The following is a 20,192-nucleotide window of genomic DNA, read 5'->3' as shown; positions in this document are numbered from 1 at the left end:
AGCTTTACTTTGATACAACCTTCAGCTTACCCCATCCTACCAGACAATATAAATGTACATCAGCCTAAACCTTGTCCAAATTCTCATAAACGTGGGATGTGAGGGTCTAAATTCATCTCACTGTACACACACGGGAGCAATACAGGGGCCAGTCATTGATGAGATTCTGACCTTAAACCTCACTGTTTGGGCTGTGGATAGAAAAAAATCCCTGGGGTGAAATTCATGACCTATTTGTCATATCAGTTCTGAGCAACTCTTTTTAATAAAGTTCTCTTCTGTTTGCTCTTGAAATATGAAAGTTTTTCAATTTTGTCAAGTTTCAGTACGACAGAAAACAGACTAGAAAAAAGCAGCCAATAATTTAGGTTTATCTAATCCTAACTGCCCAACATTTGATTCTGAATACTACACCTTGTAATCTCAGCATGATCACCTCTGAGCCTTGCTGTTCTTGCTCAGCCCTGATCTAAAATGATAACAGAGCCTCATATGTTTCTCCGCAAAGGGACACCAGGTTCCAATAAGAAAAACGCAAAATTCTTCCTAAATTCTTATTTCACCAGTGCAATGTCTCTGAAATAGCTTAATTTCATAAAAGTACAAAAGGAGTAGATCCATTCAAAGTGTACAGCTTTTAAATCTCTGAGTGAATTTTGCAGTTACTGCATGGTCTGCTTTTACCAAAATGTTCCACAATGAATACTTCATCTTTTAAAAGGTTAAGTTTAAAATAGGCCATTCAATTATAAGCTGAGCTTGAAAAGGACAAAACTATATTTTCTTTAGTGTATGCAGCGCTGAACAAATTACTACTTTTTACATGTATGGTAACAGAATTTGCATCAAGCTCTTCAAAACAATTTACCTGGCCTGGAATACGATAAATATTTCAAGGGTTATGAACAATTTTAATTAAAATATACTCACACACACAACTAACCTATGTCCTGTAGCCCCCACCACAACAAGACTTCATTTTAACTACAAGGATGTGTTGGTGGAAATATTTTTACAAGACATTTATTTTAGTAAAATCAAATTCAAGCTATAGATTTTTGTCTTACAGATTGCTACAAGGAGGAAGAGGGAATTCCTATACTCTAATCAGTTAAGAGTACCTACAAATACAATTTGTTTATTTTCATTCTAGAAAATAACTTGTATCATTAAAAATAACCAAAACAGTGATCATCTTACCCGGGAACCACTAACTTCTGCCCATTGTGGATACGATAGGAACATCGATAGTCATCAGGAAGCTTGCAACCAATCTGAGCTTCCACAGCATCTAAGTCTTCCTCTCGAGCACCCTCTGCAAATGCACAAGGAAAGCAAATCATAAAGAAACAATAAGCCTTAAATCTAAGAAGAACTACAATCTATCTGCTAAGGAATGAAACAATCAGAGCAAGTGAATTCTGTCCAAAATGTATGGCTGGAATATAGGGAAATGAACTGAAAATTCAGAGAAACATCACATCACTGTAGATTGGCCCTGACATTTGAAGCAGTGAGCAAGCAAATTCTTCAGTTTCCTCTCAACAGGGAAAAAACGCTGGCAGTAAGTAAAATATGGAAAGGTAGGCACCTATGAGATCCACAATAATTTTTCACATTACAATGCAAACTTTAGGGTATATCTTATTTTTCTTAATCTAATATACTCACACGTCTTTATTTAAAAAAACTCCCCAGAAGTTCTCAAAACTGATCCTGTTCAAGAGTCTTACTGTAGTCTCCTAATGGGAAATACAGGACATACGTGTAGGCTCATGTTGTGAGAAAGCCATTAACTTGAATTCCATTTTGCATATCTGTACGCTTGCTATATATTCTAGCTTTAAAAAGCAGGAAGTAACTCCAAATACCAAGAGAAGAAATCCATTTCCAGCAATGGCCCACCAGGTTGTTGGACCAAACTCTCACTGAGAACAACTAGAAAAACTGAACAACAGAAAAATGGTTTCAAGGCTTTTGAACCTCAAAGACAGAGAACTGGAGGTGTCCAGAAGAACAGGGAAGCTGAGAGATGAGCCAGGCCTTTGGAGCCACCTTGTCTTTGAGGCAATTGCCAATTCTGAAAGCAAACATTAGGCTGAGAGGCCAAGAAACTGAGCAAAGTTTTTAGCAGTACTATAAGGCTAAGAGAATTTTCCAAAATTGATGAAAACATCAAACCACAGATTCAAGAAACACTGTAGACCCCATAGAGAATAATTACAAAGAAAATCATATTTAGACATATCATTAGAAAATTGCTGAAAATCAAAGACAAAGAGAAATCTTAAAAGCAGCCAGAGACGCGGAGAGGGTACTTAATCACCTTGAAAGGAACGAGAACATTGACAGCTAAATTCTCAACAGAAACAACAGACGCCAGAAGAATGGTATCTTCAAAGTGCTGAATAACTTCTGACTAGGATTCTATATCCTGTGAATATATACTTTGAAAGTGAAGAGGAAATAAATACATTTCTAGAAAAAAAAACTCAGCCGTAGTAGCCCCTAATTAAAAAAAGTACTAAAAGGAATTCTTAAGGCAGAAGAAAAATGATCACAGATGGAAGCATAAAGACACAGCAAGAAATGAAGAGGAGCCAGAAAAGATAAATCTAAGATAAAGTTGAATATATAAAATAATAATATTTCCAGGGGACATAAACTGTGTTGGAAATTAATCACAACACCATAATAAAATTAATCACAAAAACTATAATAAAAAAGGCAGGAGGCAGGTGATTAAGGTATTCTAAGTTTCTTTCATTGTCCAAGAAGCGGTAAAAATACTAATTTACAAAAGACTTTAATTAAGTGAAAGATGTCTATTTTAATCTCTAGGGTAATCACTAAAAGAGGGGTATGGAATAAAAGGTAATTAAGAAGAATGCAAAAGAGGAACACCTGCTCAGGAGCGACAAATAAAATATGAATAGAAACATGATGATATTTATATACCATACATTTATGGTATCTATATATAATATCATATAATACCAAATACATTTTATATAATACCAAACAAATATGCCTTATTTATGGGTGGTATATTTAAACTCAAATACATAATTACATTACATATAAATAAGCTAAATTTAATTAAAACACAGGCTGACTGACCAGATAAAAAACAGAACACTGTCACATATAAGAAACATATCTAAAGATGAAGATTCAGAAAACAAAGCTAGGACAGCTCTACTAAAATCACACAAAACAGACTTTAAGGCAAACAGCATTATTAGAGGTAATGGATAACTTTTAATATGGCAAAAAGGCTAAATTCACTACACAGATATTATAATTCTAATTTTGTGCACTTAGTAACAGCTTCAAAATATATTTTTTTAAATGACAGAACCAAAATGGAAAAAAGATGTATCTACAGTCATAGGAGTGTATTATTACTTTTTTTTTTTTAAACTTATTGTCAATCTTCCTTTTTTTGTTTTCTTCTCCCCAAAGCCCCTGAGTACATAGTTGTGTATTCTAGTTGGAGTGCCTCTGATTGTGCTATGTGGGACGCCGCCTCAACATGGCCTGAGGAGCGGTGCTATGTCTGCACCCAGGATCTGAACCAGCGAAACCCTGGGCCACCGAAGTGGAGTGCATGAACTTAACCACTCGGCCACGAGATGTATTAGGTTTTGATTCCTGAAATATTAGCAGTTTAAAACAATATTCATTTATTATTTCACAGTTTCTGTAGGTCAGAAGTCTGGACATGACTGAACTGGATCCTCTGCTCAGGGCTCACAAGGCTGAAATCATGATGTCAAGTGGAGCTGCTATGTCATCTTATGCTTCAGGTCCTCTTCCAAGATCAATGGCTGTTGGCAGAATTCAGTTCCTTGCAGTAACAGAACTGACGCCCTCAGCTCGTAGAAAGCACCTGCTATTCTCTATCCTTGGTCCTCTCCACAACATGCCAGCTTGCTTATTCAAGGCCAACAGGAGAGACACTCATGTTTAGAATCTCTCTAACTTACCCTATCCTACCACACAGTATAAATGTACATATACTGCCTATATTTTTTTCCAGCAGTTTTATGGTTCCAGGTCTTACTTTCAAGTCTTTGGTCCATTTTGAGTCTGTTTTTGTGTATGGAGAAAGATAATGGTCTACTTTCATTCTTATGCATGTGGCTGTCCAGTTTTCCCAGCACCATTTATTGAAGAGACTCTCCTTTCTCCATTGTATGTTCTTGGCTCCTTTGTTGAAGATTAGCTGTCTGTAGATGTACGGTCTTATTTCTGGGCTTTCAATTCCGTTCCATGGATCTGTGTGTGTGTTTTTGTACCAGTACCATGCTATTTTGATTACTATGGCTTTGTGTATATTTTGAAGTCAGGGACTTTCATGCCTCCAGCTTTGTTCTTTTTTCTCAGGATTGCTTTGGCTATTCCGGTCTTTTGTTGCCCCACATGAATTTTAGCATTCTTTGTTCTATTTCCATGAAGAATGTCATTGGGATTCTGATTGGGATTGCAGTGAATCTGTACATTGCTTTAGGTAGCATGGACATTTTAACTATGTTTATTCTTCTAATCCATGTGCATGGAATATCTTTCCATTTCTTTACGTTGTCATCAATTTCTTTCAGCAATGTCTTACAGCTTTCATTGTATAGGTCCTTCACCTCCTTGGTTAAATTTATTCCTGGGTATTTTACTCTTTTTGTTGCAACTGTAAATGGGATTGTATTCTTGACTTCTCTTTCTGTTAGTTCATTATTATAGAAATGCAACTGATTTTTGTAAGTTGATTTTGTACCCTGCAACTTTGCTGTAGTTGTTGATTATTTCTAACAGTTTTCCGATGGATTCTTTAGGGTTTTCTTTTTATAAAATCATGTTGTCTGCAAGAGTTTCACTTCTTTCTTGCCTGTTTGATTCCTTTTATTCCTTTCTCTTGGGGAGGCTATTATTATACCATGGATGTACAGTGAGGGTGGGAATTTTTTGAGCTATCTCAGAATTCTGTCTACCACAGTGAGAAATTTTAACATACCTCTCTCAGTAACTAACAGAACAAGCAGACAAAAAAAATCAGTAAGAGTGCCGAAGATTTGAAGAAGATGAACAATTTTTGCCTAATTATATATATAGTACTGAATCCAATAATGGCAGAATACACATTCTTTTAAGTGTACATGAACCATCTACCAAGATAGATTATATGCTGGACCACAGGACAAATCACAACAAATTTTAAATGACTGAACTATGTATTTTCTGATGACAGCAGAATTAAAATACAGACAGACCTCGTTGTATTATGCTTTGCTTTATTGTACATTATACAAATTAAAGATTTGTGGCAACCTGTGTCAAGCAAGTCTATTTGCACCATTTTTCCAGCAGCATTTGCTCACTTCATGCCATTTTTAAGCAATAAAGTATTTTAAAATTAAGATATGTACATTTTTTTAGACATAATGCTATTACACACTTAACAGACTACAGTATAGTATAAATGTAACTTTTACATGCACTGGGAAACCAAAAAATTTGTGTGACTTGCTTTATTGCAATATTTGCTTTATTGCAGTGGTCTGGAACTAAACCACAATATCTCTGAGGTATGCCTACATAAATTATGTGAAAAAGACTATAAAAAAGCCCCAAAGCAAAACATTTCCATATAACCCAAGGGTCAAAGAAGACATCAAAAGAAGTCAAAAAATATTTTGAACTGCATGTTAACAAAAATACATGGGATAAAGCTAAAGCTATTTTTAGAGGGAAATTTAGAGCCCTAAATGCATTCGAAGAAAACAAGAAAGGCTGAAAATTTATGATCTAAGTAATTATCTCAAGCCAGGAAAAAAGCCATAGTAAGTAAATTCAAAGAGAAGAAATCAGAGAAATTAATGAAATAAGAAATAAGAAACAAATATAGAGAAGATTGACAAAGGCAGAAGTCAATTCTTTGAAGAAACTAATAAAATTGATTAGCCTCCACCCAGCAAGAATGATCAAGAATAAGAGAGAAACCACAAATATCAGAAATGGAAAGGTGAAATCACTACATATACAACAAGCTTTACAAAGATAAGAGGCTATTATGAAAAACTTTGTCACAATAAATTGGAAAATGCAGATGAAGTGAATATTTCCCAGAAAAACACAACTTGTAAAAATTGACATGAGTAGAAAATCTGAATAGTCTTATATTTAATAAAGAAATTGAAACCTTAATTTAAAACCTTCCCACAATGAAAACTCCAGGATTAAAAGGCTTCACTGGTGCATTCCACTAATCAGTTATGCAAGAAATAAGACCAAGCTTACATAAATCTTCCAGGGAACAGAAAAAGAGGCAACACTTCTCAACTTGTTTTACAAGGCCAGCATCATCATGATACCAAAACCTGACAAGAACATTGCAAGAAAGGAGAATTACAGGCCAAACCCTCTCATGAACACAGATGTAAAAAGCCCAATCAAATACCAGCAAATCAAATCCAACAATATATAAAGCGGATAATATATTACAACCAAATTAAGTTTATTCCAGGAATGCAAAGTTGTTTAACATTCAGAAAATCAATCAATGTAATTCAGCGCATTAACAGAATGAAGTAGAAACATCACATGATAATCAGAAGGCTGGAAAGTCATTTGAGAAAAATTCAACTACCCATTTAAAACACAAAAAAATCCTCTTCCCAAACTAGGATCAGAAGTGACTTTCTTCAATTTGATAAAGAGTATCCACAAAAAACCCACAGCAAACATCATCTTTAAAGGAGAAATGTTGAAAGCTTTCTCTCTGTGCTCAGAAAGACAAGGATGTTTACTATCATTTCTATCCAACATTGTACTGAAGGCCCTAGCCAATGCAATAAAGCAAGAAAAAGCAATAGATGACATATAAGGATTGGAAAGCTAGAAATAAAACTGTCATTGTTCTATATCCTCAGGGAAATACAAAACAAAACCACTACTACGCACTCACTAGAAAGGCTGAAATAAAAAGAATGACAACATTAAAGTGCTGGTAGGAATAGAAAGCACTTGAATGACTTTGGAAAATTAATAGTATCTTTTGAAATTTAATATAAGCATACTCTACAAACCAGCAAACTAAATGCTGGATATTTACCCAATAGAAATTGATGTACTCATATGTACACCAAAAACGATTTACAGGATTATTTGTAATAACCAAAAACTATAAATAACCCAAATATCCATCAACAGTAGAATGAATCTATAAAATGTGGTCTATTCATTTAATGGAGTACTATACTGCAACAAAAATGAACCAACTACTGTTACACAATACAGCTGAATCTCACAAACAAAATAGAAATAATCACACAAAATACATACTTAACCATGCAATTTAAAGTTCAAAATGAGAGAAAACTCAGTGGCATTAGCAATCAGGATAGTGGTTACCTCTGAGAAAGAGGGAGGGCTCTAGGTACAGATAACTATTCTACTTCTTGACCTGGAGGGTGTTATAATGGACGTGTTCATGTTGTGATAATTCACCGAGTTGTACACTTAGGATCTACACACATTTCTGTACATCAGTTAACATCACTAGTGACAGCACGTGGATATCACATACCCCCAGATATGATGTCATGAGAGGGGCACTTTATCTCTGTGGTAATCATTCTAAAAACCCATTACTCCAGTCTAATCATTAGTACTTCAAAGTCAGTTTGAGGCACATTCTACAAAATACTTCACCAGTATTCCCTCAACTGTCAAGGTCATGAAAAATAAGGAAAGACTGAGAAACTGCCACAGACCAGAGGACAGTAAGGAGACACAACAACTAAATGCAATGTGGTATTCTGGATTGGATACAGGAATTGAAAAAGGACATTAATTGGAAAATCTGGTGAATTCTAAATAAAGTCGGGAGTTTAGTTAATAGTAACGTGCCAATGGAGACTTCAATTTTGACAAATGTCCCCCAGGGAAATACATTAGGGGACAGTGGTATCAGGTGAGGGGGTACAGGAACTCTCTCTACTATCTGTGCAACTTTCCTATAATCTAAAATTACTCAAAACAACAAGCTTATTATTAAAGTTTAGTACAAAAGAAAACAAGCTGAATACCTGCCTAAACCAGAAGTTGGATAAGGAGGGAAACTAACATCTGTATAGTTAATGATACATGTTAGACATTTAATATAGGACATTAAGAAACCAAGAATTTCTTGGAGATAGCTAGAACAAAAAAAAGATAAAACAACAACAAACAAACCTGGTAAAAGAGAAATACAAGGAAATAATATGTGTACAATACAGGAAAATCAAGGTGTAGCAAGGTATCCTACTGTAACAGAATTTGGGAGCCAAACAGACTGGATGCAAACTCAGTTCCACCACTTACTGGCTGTGTGATCTCTGGCACGTTATTTCACCTCTTTAATCCTGTGTCCTCATTTGCGAAATGGGGGCTAATATCACCTACCTGAATTACAGTGAGGATTACATAAGCTTCATGTGCTTAATGAAGTTATTTACTGGCACTCAAGAAATGTTCATTTATTTTCTGTGTCCTCTGGCCTGCTTATCTCAGGAAGCAGTGAAAACATTACTGTGAGCTAAGAAACCTAGATTATAGCTCCATCTCTGTCACTTACTAGTTATGGAATCTTACATAAGTCACCTAAACTCTCGGAGCCTGCTGTTTTACTGTAAAATGAGAGGGCAAGTATAAATCAGGGGTCAGCAAACTAAAGCCCAGAGGTCCAATCCTGGCCTGCCACCTGTTTCTGTAAATCAGGTTTTCTTGGAACACTGACACACCCATTTGTTTATGCATTATCTATAGCTGCTTTCCCACAACAACAGCAGAGTTGAATAGTTGTGACAAAGAGCATTTGTCCCTCAAAGACCAAAATATTTCCTATCTGGTCATTTAAAAAAAAGTTTGCCAACTAAATAATCTCTCAGCTCCCTTTCAACTCTAAAATTCTAAGCCAACACATCAAGTAAATATGAAATTTGAAGATACAATGATATATGCCATTAGATAGTTTGGTAGAAGATATATTAATGTGCTATAATTTTAATGTACTTTGTAAAAATTTCCCCAAGCCCAATGCCTATTTGCTTTCTGAATTTCCTTTCTATCTGCAATCTCTATAACCTTGAAATTGAGTCAGGGACTGTGGCCCATAGCTGAGTAGCTAGGTTCCTGACTCAGTCCTAAAACTCATAGGCCTAGTGTTCCTAGAATCCCCAGCATTCTAAACGTCAAAGAGCCTTTACCCTATTCCAACTCATGGCAAAGCCCCCAGTGAACTGATACCTGGGACTAAAAGAGGGACTATCAAGGAATACTCTGACGACCTCACCTCCAACCACTAGGTAAAGAACGGTGAGCAAGGAGCCTGGGAATACCAAATGGAGTGCAAAAAAAAAGAGAAAAGAAAAAGAATGGAAGAAGCTGCTACATATCCTTAGTTTCTTCCTTTCTTAGTAGCTCTGTGCCTAAAAGGAGAACCACATCTACATTCTCATATTCCAGATGTCCTAATATTGGACTAACTCTGAGAGTCCTCAGACATTCTAAACAAAGTAAGATAGGTCTTCTCTCCCTGCAACTGCTGGTAAGACCATAGCTCTGGTGTCAGCCCTCTATTCACAAAAGGCTTTGCCTTCTGCATTGCGATGGCAAACAACTTACTTAGCTTTTCATGCCTTAGGTAGCACCCCTATAAAATGAGAAAAGTAATTACCCACCTAATAGGATTTTGGCAAATTAAACGGAATAATACAAAATGCTTAGATTAGTGCCTAGCTTTGTGTTTAATAAATTATAGCTATTGTAAACCCTTACCTATTTTACTTATCACCACCAAATACTTATTTTCAGAATTATTTTCCTCTTGAAATTATTGAACCACACATACCAAGTGGGTAATATTATTCTTTTCTTACAAGAAAAAAAGCTATCAAAAATACTAATCAAGGGTACTTCCCCCCAAAGCTCTACTCTATCTACCATTCTTTCTTCTACTTCCTAGCAATTCAGTTTTAAGCACCTGGTCATGCAATCGTGATTTGTGTGAAATTCCTATTTGCATGGGAAGTCACAGTGAAAATACAAAATTTAAAAAGAATGCTGTTTCAAAAGAGACCTTAGTTCAAAAGGAATACATTTGAGAAGAAATGATCCCAATTTCAGCTTAGCAAAACCAAATGTGTAAAATTCCTTTTAGTGGAGAAATTTGAAAAAATTTAGAAGCTAAAGCAGATAAGTAGCAATATATTTACAATCTATTTATGTACTTTCTTGGGCATAAATGAACAAATCAACTTGATGGGAAATAGCTTGTTAATATTTCTTCTCCAAATTGGACAACAATAGTGTAGTAGAAAGAGCGGATTCCGGGGTCAAATAGACCTCAGTTCAAATCTTAGTTTTCACTATTCTGTAAACGTGAAAAGAGGGCTGAAAGTTCCCCTTACTCTATTTTGCTGCTGTTACACTCTTAAAGACCTGGGTCTTTAATATCTGGTCTCTCCAAATATTAGACCATCAAACAAACATTTACATGTACCGAAAATAGGAAAGAGGGGTGATAGAACAGGCAGATTTTCAATTAAAAAAAAAAATTCTTTTAAAAGAAATCACAGGAGTCATCCTCAAGCAATCTTAGCATTACTAATTTCTTTATATAAAACAAATATAAGGATAGAAAGATTTCTGCTTTCCCTTCTAATAAGTAATCATGTAGGTCCTGAGGTAGACAAAACGAGGGCAAGCACCAGAGCAAGGGTGCTTTTAGCAATACAGGCTTTCTACTTCCTGATTCACACCATTCAAATGTGAATGGTGACTTACGGATAATGTTGGATTAGTACAGACTAGCATAGATGATAGAGACCCAAAGTTATTTAACCTATTTATACTATAGTAACTAAAATGGGGAAGCGAGACCCTGCTTTCCCAGTACCTTTCAGAGATAAAACCATCCGAGGACATCTGGGTTCCAAATATTTCTTGAGATCATCCCAGGCCTTTTTAATAGCAGCAAAGTGGTCAATGTATCTTCCTACATCAGAGTAAGTATCAATGAAGAGAGATTTCCAACACTGATTCTTCTGTGTTTTCTCTTCCCTAAATAGATTAAAACATTGAGATTAAAAATGTTTTGAAATGAATATACCGTATATTTTTATAAAATACATCAGCATATATTTTAGACACGTACCAACATACTTTATTGGGAATTTGTTGTTACTTTTGCCTTCCTTTTCATTTATTTTAGCCACAAATGAAGACTAGATAGCAAAAATAATAAAATACATCGAAAAATTTAACAAGAGTTATTGCTGGCATAGTGGGACTATGAGTCACTTATTTTCTTACGTTCTACTTATTTTCTTTCTAAGTTTTCTAATCCTTAATAAAATATAATATGAATAGTATATGGGAATGAATTTCAACTTACTCCTAAAAACACACCAATCATAAAATTTTAAAACATGTATGTAGTTGTTCTATTTTAGAGAATATATAGAATCTAATAATATAATAATATTAATCTTATTTATCTACATTGGATTAGCCAGAGAATTCTATAGGATCAAAGTAATCACATGATTCAACATTTCTATTTGGTACAATTCCACATTTACTGAGTGTTTACTTAGTTACTAAGGACATTAAAAATAAGGCACATTTTTTGCCTTCAAAAAATGTATAGTCAAACCAGGGAGAAACAATGAAGTGTACATTTAAGAGTCAGAAGTGACACAGGATAAGGCAGCTACAAAGGGCCTTACGGGAACATACTAAGGAGTTGGACCTTATCCTATAGGGAATTGAGAGCCACTGAAGGGTTTTAACAGGGGGGTGGAAAGAGCAGAACTGTGGTTGTCGTTTGGGAGGGGTGTAAACCAGAGGCATAGAGATGAGTTAGGAACATTCTGCAGTCGTCTTGGTAGGAGATGATGAACTGAACTAATGCGGTAGCTAGATGAAATGAGCAGGAAGATTCATGAAATAAACAGAGGCTAAAATCAGAAAGGCTTGGTAATTGAATGAATGGAGGGAGAGAAAGCGAGAGATCCAGGATGATTTCCGTTTCTGGCTTGGATGCCTGGTGGATGGGACTGCCATGAAAACTAGGAATGCAAGAGGATCATGTTTAGGCATGGGGAAAAGAACAATTCAGGGTAGTTTTTTTGTGGGGTGGTAGTGGTGGAAGGGAAGTATCTTTTTATTAATCTAAATAATATATATACATATTATCAAAACCAAAAAATACCAAAGATCTTATGATGAAAAACTAGTCTCCAATTCTAAGCCCAACCCCTCAAAGGAAACTTTAGTTACTTCTGAAAGTTATCTCTATAATTCCAAATGTTTATGCCTCTAGTTCTTGATTTATCAATTTTACTTCTATCCACTGATACCCCAAAGCAAAAGATCAGGATATAGGAATACTTAGAATTCCCTCTTCCCTATTCTTCCTTCTTCCAATGTTTGATAGCTCTGTTACTAATTTTTACTTCTACTGAGTAGCTTGCACTTTAGATAATATACTTAAACCTCTGCTTCTTACTGTACTAACTTCAGTCACTATCTGACTCCTCTCAATCTAAGAAAAAGATCTTAGCAATCCTACCCTTATCTTTCACCTTTCCCAACTCCCACCTTCTGTCATCTACACTTTTATTTTGTCAAATTTATTAAGATTTACTGAATTCAGTGAACGCTTGTGGGTCATCCAATGGAAAGGTCCAGCAGACAGCTGTGCAAACACATCTAGAGCTCAGTGGGGATGCCAGGGATGGACATTCAGGTTTGGGAGTTAGGAGCATACAAGTAGTCACTATAAACCGCAACAGTGCATGCAGAATTCACAGAGGGAGAAGAGCAATGGGCAAAGGACAGAAGCTTGGAGACACCACCGTTTACTGGCAGGCACAAGAAGAGCCATCAGAGGAGATAAAGAGACAAGGGTTAGAGAGGAAAATCAGGACAGACTAGTGTTATGGAAGAAAGCCAAGGGCTGAATTTCAAGAATACATAGTTCCCAAATACTCACTCAGATATCAGCCAGTATTTTTTGCAATGTCTTCTCCATAGTGGATCATGGCTTGATAGCTGGCTAAGTCTTCGACTGACATAGCAACAACTGGCAATAACCAGAGTCATAATTAATATAAAAGAAAACACGAAACCAATTTAAAAATAAAGGTGAAAATAGTTCCATTTTATTCCTTTTGCTTTTCTTATTTTCCACTTTCTACCCTGATAACTGTAAAACACTATTTTCTAAAACCTGTTTAATATGTTAGCTAGTATAAGTACCTTGTTGAGTAGTAAAATCTTAACTGAGTTCACAAATAACCCCCAAACCTCTAAAATTGCAATTTTCATATGAAAGTCTATAAAATATATAAACCACTGGAGTGAATTTCAAATCAAAGACCTTTCCTACATTTACTACTGGGACAGTAATCATTTCTACTTACAAGAAGAAATTCTATTCAGGTATAAACAAACTGGTTTTTCTTTTGTTTTTTAAGATCTGTGAGACATCTGATATTAAATACACAGGGCTTTTTTTGGGTTTTGCTCTAATTTTTTCTTAAGAAAAGAAATATTGCAGCCCAAAACACTTTTTATCTATAGCAACTACTGGAGAGCCCACCTATAAAAGGTATCAGATCCATAACAGTTCTGATTCAATATCCATGGTATTCAAGTTAGCATCAACTGCTCAAAAACATGGAATTTTAGAAACACTCTTCTGATTATACAGAGATATCTAATACAATAGTGCTCCGATGCTGTAAATCCTACCCTACATAATTCATTTTCAAAAAGAACAAACATAAGATTAGGAAAATGGATTTCTCTCCTTTCAGAAGAGGACTCACAAGTTACAGAAAGCAGCTATTCAGAGCTCTCACTTGGGCAACAGTTAATCAATTGAGGGAATCTCAAACACATGGGCTTTGTCAAGGCCATGAGTGGGGCATGTTAAAAATCAACTGATGGTAAACAAAATAGTGTTTGATTTTTAGATTTTACACACAAACATCATCCTCATCGTTTTCTGCCAAACCAGGAGATGCCCAAACTAACATCTGCAAACACAGGAATCTCACCAGTTTTGTGCATTCAGAGTCCATTCTCTCTTTTCTTGATCCCTCTCTCTCCACTGTCCCAAGAGTTAAACAACATAAAAGAATCTCTGGAATAAGCACCCATGGGTGATTCTGACGCACATCTAGGATGAGAACTACTGTTTTAGAGACCGACTCACTGGGCTTGGGGTAAGATCTATACCAAAGGCAAGTGGATGTTTAAAAAGGGCCACATGTAATTCTGATACACAGTGAGGGTGAAGCATGAACGGAACACAGGAAATCACTGTGGAGTGGAGGAGATTCAAACTATGCAGATGGTATCGCACAATGACCCCAACAGATGAATCCAATCCAATCCAAGCCAGTTGGGCAAATATGTACCCAAAACGTCAGAGCTCAGCAATGGGCAGGACACTTGGCAACACTGGGCTGTATAGCATAGGAAAGAAGTTGCAGTACCCTGGCAACTCTTTTGTGGATAAAATTTGACAGTATTTGTGATGGTTAATTTTATATGTCAAGTTGCCTGGGCCTCAGATGCCCAGAAAGTTGGTTAAACATTATTTCTGGGTGTGTCCGTGAGTATGTTTTTGGAAAAGATTAGCATCTGAATTGGCGGACTAAGTCAGATAACCTTCCCCAACGTGGGTGGGTATCATCCAATCCACTGAGGGCCTAAATAGAACAAAAAGGCAGAGGAAAAGTTGAATTTGCTCTCTGCCTAACTACTAGCTGAGACGTTGATCTTCTCCTGCCCTTGGTGTTCCTGGTTCTCAGGCCTTCAGAGCTAGACTGGCATCTACACCAGTGGCTCTCAGCTCTCAGCCCTTCAGACTGTACCAGCAGCATCTTGTGTCTCCAGCTTGCAGACCGCAGATTGGAGGACTTCTCAACCTCCATGGTTCATGAGCCAATACCTTACACTAAGTCATACTCATACACACGCCCCCATTGCTTCCGCTTCTCTCAAGAACCCTAACACAGTATTCAACTCAGTTCACTTCCACAAACATTTATGGAGGAATCATGCCACTTCTGTTTAAAACTTTGATTACAACCTAAAGCATTTAAAATAAAACCTGGTCTCTTCACTTTGGCTTGGCTTGCAAAGTCCTGCCTGATCTCACGAGTCTCTTCTCAGGCCACTACGCCTGTGAGTCACTCCCTACCTCCTGCAACACCAGTCTTCCAGCTCTTCATGGCCTCCTATAGCAGGCCATGTTACTGTCTAATCAGCTTCTGAGCACACTGTTCCCTCTGCCAGAACTGCTCCATGCCATCCTTCGTATATGGCACCTCCTTCCAAGGTGAATTAACTGTCCCTCCCTCTCATTCCTTAACAGAGTAGTTGGTCCACTTCCTTCATAGCACACAGCATCTCTTGTAACCATGCACTTGTCTGTTTTCCATCTTGCCTACTAAGACTGTAAGCTCCACAAGACAGGCCTTATCTGTCTTATTCACCTTGTATCCCCAACATTTCACAGACTGGTAAAAAAAAGTTGCTCAACAAAACAAAATCTGTTGAATAAATAATGAATACAAAGATAAACAAGATAGGCTTTACATTTAAAAAGTGAACAATCAATCTGGCATGGTAAATACACTCTGCAAAGGAAAGAAGAAGGGAGAGGAAGCAGGGGAGGGGGTCCTAAAGGAATTCCATCTTGTCAGGTTGAGAAGAGGGGGGAAAGGCACTCCAGGGAGGTCAAGAGCTTAAGCCACAGAACAAAAAACCGCAAGCGTGTGGTCTGCTGCCAGAGGTCTGACTTGGCTAGAGTGGGCTGTGCCAAGTGATAAGGGCCTTCTATGTTCCCAGGAGTTCAGGGTATAGTCTGTAAACAAGGGGCATTCTAAGTTTTTAAGGAGAATAACAGCCAGATCTGTCGTAGAAAGATCATTCTGTAGCAACGTAGCCCACAGATCAAAAGGATGTGTGTGTGTGTGTGTGTGTTAGATTTCTAAGAGGCTACAGCAACAGAATATTTCAGATGAAAACATTCTGCAGCTGGAATAGACTTTTCCAAAGGAAAAATAAACTTTATTCTTCTGCTTTAGTACAAGCCTGAGTAGAGAAAAATTTACTTTCTGGAAAAATAAGTGTTACAGGTACTAACATAGATAGCAGCCGGAAACTAGAGTTATCCCTCTATCACCACTTAGCTAGGCCGACCACCAGCTACCAGGAATTCCAAAAAGACTATTTCTAAAAGGATCCCTGATAACCCAGGGCACAATCAGTAAACGGCTAGAACCCAACAGTTAATCCAAAAATACAGAACGAAACCATGTGGCCTGCCCATCCTGAAGAGGCTCCTTCGCCTCCTCTGCAATGATACATGGTGGCACAGGAAAGACAGAGCCAGGCCACTGGCTGTCAAGGGTGTAAACAGCGCCATTTCTTCCCCCAGCCCGGACAGTCCCGGGCGCTGAAGGAACGCGGCACATAACCACCCTGACCAGCAACCGCTGTCTATTTTTGGAACAGACGCCGGCATCGCGGGAGCCCGACGCGGACAGGAGAGAAGACGGTCCCCCGGCCCGCACCACCGGAAGTCAGGACCGAACTGCGAACGCGACACGCCGCCGTGCGGACGAGCGCGAGCCGAGCCGCCCCGCCTGAGGTCGGCGCCGCGGAGGGCGCGCCGGGGCTCGAGGGGCGCTGGCTCCTTTTCTCGGGCGCCCGACTCCGCAGCCCGGGCCCGGCAGGGAGAAGCCTCGGCCCGCACAGCGGCTCCCCCGGGGCGGCGGCCGCCGGGGCTCCCCGCTGGCAACCCGGTCTTGCCGAGGCCTGGAGCGCGCCTCGGCGCCCCGTAGGCCCGGGCCCTGGACGGAGCGACCTCCAGGCGGGCCCTCCGCGCGTCTCGCCCCGGCGCGGGCGGCCCGGCTGAGGCGGCCTGGCGGCACCTTCGGGCTGAGGCGAGCGCGGGTCCTGTCGGCGAGCCGCCTCCGTCCCTCTGCCTCCCCGCCCGGTGACCCCGCCCCTGCCCTCGCGGCGTGCCATTACTTGATTAGGTCCCGGTAGTCCAGGAAGGACAGGATGAGGAGCAGGGGGTCGGTGGGCAGCGACTCTAGGGTCAGCGGCGCCGACTCGGCCTCCACGGCCGCCATTTTGCCTGGCCGGGACCAGGCCTTGCCTCGCCCCGCCCCCGCTGCCCCGCCCCCGACACTCCGCCCACAGGGCGGCTCCGGAGGCCCCGCCCCCCATCCCGGCCCCGCCCCCGACACTCCGCCCACAGGGCGGCTCCGGAGGCCTCGCCCACCGTCCCGGCCTCGCCCGGCCCGCCCCGCCGCCGCCGCCGGAGCCGCTCGCGCTGGTTTGCTCTGTAACCGCCGGGGAGCCCCGCCCACAGGGCGGGCCGAGGGGTGGGGCACGGCTCCGGAGGCCCCGCTCGCTGCCCGGGCCCGCGCCGGCGCGGTCGGAGTCCTCCGTGTCTGATCCTGGCTCGCCGCACCGCGCTCGCTCCCCCCTCGGGTGTCTCGAGCTTCTTCCTCTTTTTGCGGCCGCTAAACCTCTCCAGCCCAGACCCCTTCCAGTCTTTGTTCCCAGATCTTCTGCCTGGGCCTTCCAGCCCCTCATGCAAAATATTACACCCGATGTCCTCGAAGCCTGGCCCCAAATCTCACACTGAGTGCTTTCCGCCCTTGGCCCTCAAATCCACCGCTTCTCTTTGATTTCCGATTAGCAACCCCACGTTTCCCAGCTTCAGGCTCCCTTGCCCCGCGTGTCCCTTGCACGTAGCAGGGCGGCTCCGAGCCTTGTGCACTCTGTAGGCGCCCAGTTGGGAATGGGCCAGAGGAAGGCTCTTCTCCTAAACTGGGGAAATGATGGTAGAGGGCGCAATTTTGACCCCCTCCCCAAGTAAAAAGTGCACAGGGACTGGATCTAAGGGTCAGCCGCTCTCACTTAGTTTAGTCATCAGGTTGTTTTTCAGCTCAGTAAAGCAATACAAAGAGAATAGTAAATAGATTTATTTTACCCCCAAAGTTTAATCTAGGAGGATTGACAAATAGAAATGGCAAGCGATAGGATATATTGGAGTAAATGAGGAAGACATTTGGTGTAAACTTAATTTGGCGTGACTTTGTTTTTCCAAAAGGGCCTGACGTGGCCATTGAGCATGCATTGTATATCTGCTTTAAACATTTGCTATGTCTCAAAGACAAGAACAAATGGCCTTAAGATAAAGGTACAACTTCCCCCACGTTGGCATTTCCTTAAGGATAAGCATCTTTCTCTAGGCTAGGAAGTGGTTGCTGTGCTCACCTTTGACTACCCAGCTCAAGAGGACAGACTTGCCACCCTGCTGTATCCACCAAGACAACAAAGCTACTACCTGCTGTGTCCATCAATCACTGTGCCAACAGAGCAGTCTTGTGACTGTTGTAAAAGGGAATTTCAATCATATGTGAAACATCCTCTTTGAGGGTATATAACCACTCTGTACACCCCGCTTCTTTGGTGCCCTTTCTTCCTTGGGGAATGAAGGCCCTGGGCCATGGTCCTCACATTTTTGCTCAGAGTAAAGTCACCCAAATTTTCGTTTATAGATTGATTATGGATTATTTTCATTGACATTTCTTGGTGTAGTCACAGCAGGATTTCAGAGAAATCTACTGGAGAACACCTGGAATCTACACTGAACCAGCATTCGGTACCAACAGGGGCCCACTGAGCTCCCCGGATCACTGCATTCTTCAGGTGACCCTGGTGAGTTCTCCTGAAACCTGCAGCTCCTTATTTTAAGTTGATGGTCCAAGAGTTTATATGAGCTGGTTAAGGTCTTAAGACTAGGTGTCTTAAGGGGTACCAGTACATACCCTAGGTAAGAGGAACCAAGGAGGAATTCCTAGGCCAGAGGAACCTAGAAGAACTTGGGAGTGAATGGGCAGGCTGACCTTTAAATTTGGCTTTAAATTGGAAAGAATTGTGTTTATAAAGTCTGAACAAATTGCTTGATAGGGAAATGAGAGACTGAATGTATTCAGCTCTGAAGAAAAGGGACACCAGCTCCTCCCGGCCTTTTCTGCCCAAAAGGCATCCTTAGGTGACTGAAGACCTCAGCGGGAGTGTCAGAGGATCAATCCCCATGATGTGCAGTGGTCCCATAGGGAACGCCACTCTCGTTCACAGTAATTAATTACAGGCTCATCCAGGGAAGCACAATGGGCTGGTCACCCGTGCTCCGGGCCCCCATGGCAGTTTTAGACTGCCAGAGGGAGAAACCAAGGCAGGTAAGAGAGCATTTACGACCTTTCTGTAGGGAGTAACACACAAGCAGCACATTTTCTGACCCGTTACACTGTACTTAGAAGTTGTTCGGACTTTGTAGCAAAACAATTAAAATAGAAGTGGGAAACTGAGCATCTAAAACACCCAATCAGTTCCTGAATGGGCAGCCTCTCTTCCGAACTCTGGTTGGTTTCGTGCTGTGACTGCAATTGCTTAACAAAAGGGGATATTCCCAAGCCAGATTGCTAAAGCCAAAAGAAAGAACGAAAGAGGAAAAAACTGGGAAAACAAGTTTTCTGCTGTGGTCTGCCATGAGAACACCTAACTCAGAAATTTAAGGAAAAGCTTTGTTGTATCTGTCTGTGTATGTGTGTCTATATGTATGTTACAAATGTGTGGTATTTAACCTCCGGATGGTACAATTTCTAAAGAGCTCTATTCCATTGACTTAAAAGTAAGCACTTACAAAAGGTTTTTCTACATAGAACTAATCCAAATGTCTTTCAAGTTAATGTGAGATGAAGTCATTTTTGGTAAATAAAAGCTTGTTTAAGTTTGTTGGTTTTATTAAAACAGGCATGTGCACAAAGCTATCAGCATTGGGTGTCATACAGACATGCAGCTTTATTCTATGTTTATTGGTCAGATAAGCTGGTGTTACCTCTTACAAAACTGGTTAACAAAAATAATAAGTTAAAATGATGGCTAATTTTGTCTAATGTCTCAGGAAGCCTTATAGGCAATCTAAATGATTATTGGGAACAAGTAACTGAATAGATGTGAAAAAGATGAATGGTGGGTGAACTTTTAACAATAATTATGTGTCATGGTGTATGTACTTAAAATAGCTTCCAAAATCTCTTTGGTAACTT

The 20,192-nt window shown here is 39.8% G+C and overlaps 1 protein-coding gene across 1 annotated transcript in view; it reads right to left on the bottom strand.

Moving 5' to 3' along the window:
- The window catches only part of FBXO3 (F-box protein 3), a 32,722-nt gene extending 15,430 nt beyond the window's left edge, over positions 1-17,292 (bottom strand). The window contains exons 1-4 of the mRNA XM_070563777.1: positions 17,095-17,292; positions 13,037-13,126; positions 10,937-11,100; positions 1,201-1,315 (exon numbers count right to left, since the gene is read on the bottom strand). Of these exons, the coding sequence (XP_070419878.1) occupies positions 1,201-1,315; positions 10,937-11,100; positions 13,037-13,126; positions 17,095-17,198 (473 nt within the window). The 5' untranslated portion in view covers positions 17,199-17,292. The remainder of the gene's footprint in view (positions 1-1,200; positions 1,316-10,936; positions 11,101-13,036; positions 13,127-17,094) is intronic.
- Positions 17,293-20,192: the final 2,900 nt, after the last annotated feature.

This window comes from Equus przewalskii, chromosome 11, assembly GCF_037783145.1.
Source record: "Equus przewalskii isolate Varuska chromosome 11, EquPr2, whole genome shotgun sequence".
NCBI lineage: Eukaryota > Metazoa > Chordata > Mammalia > Perissodactyla > Equidae > Equus > Equus przewalskii.
This window is presented reverse-complemented; position numbering and strand designations above follow the sequence as displayed.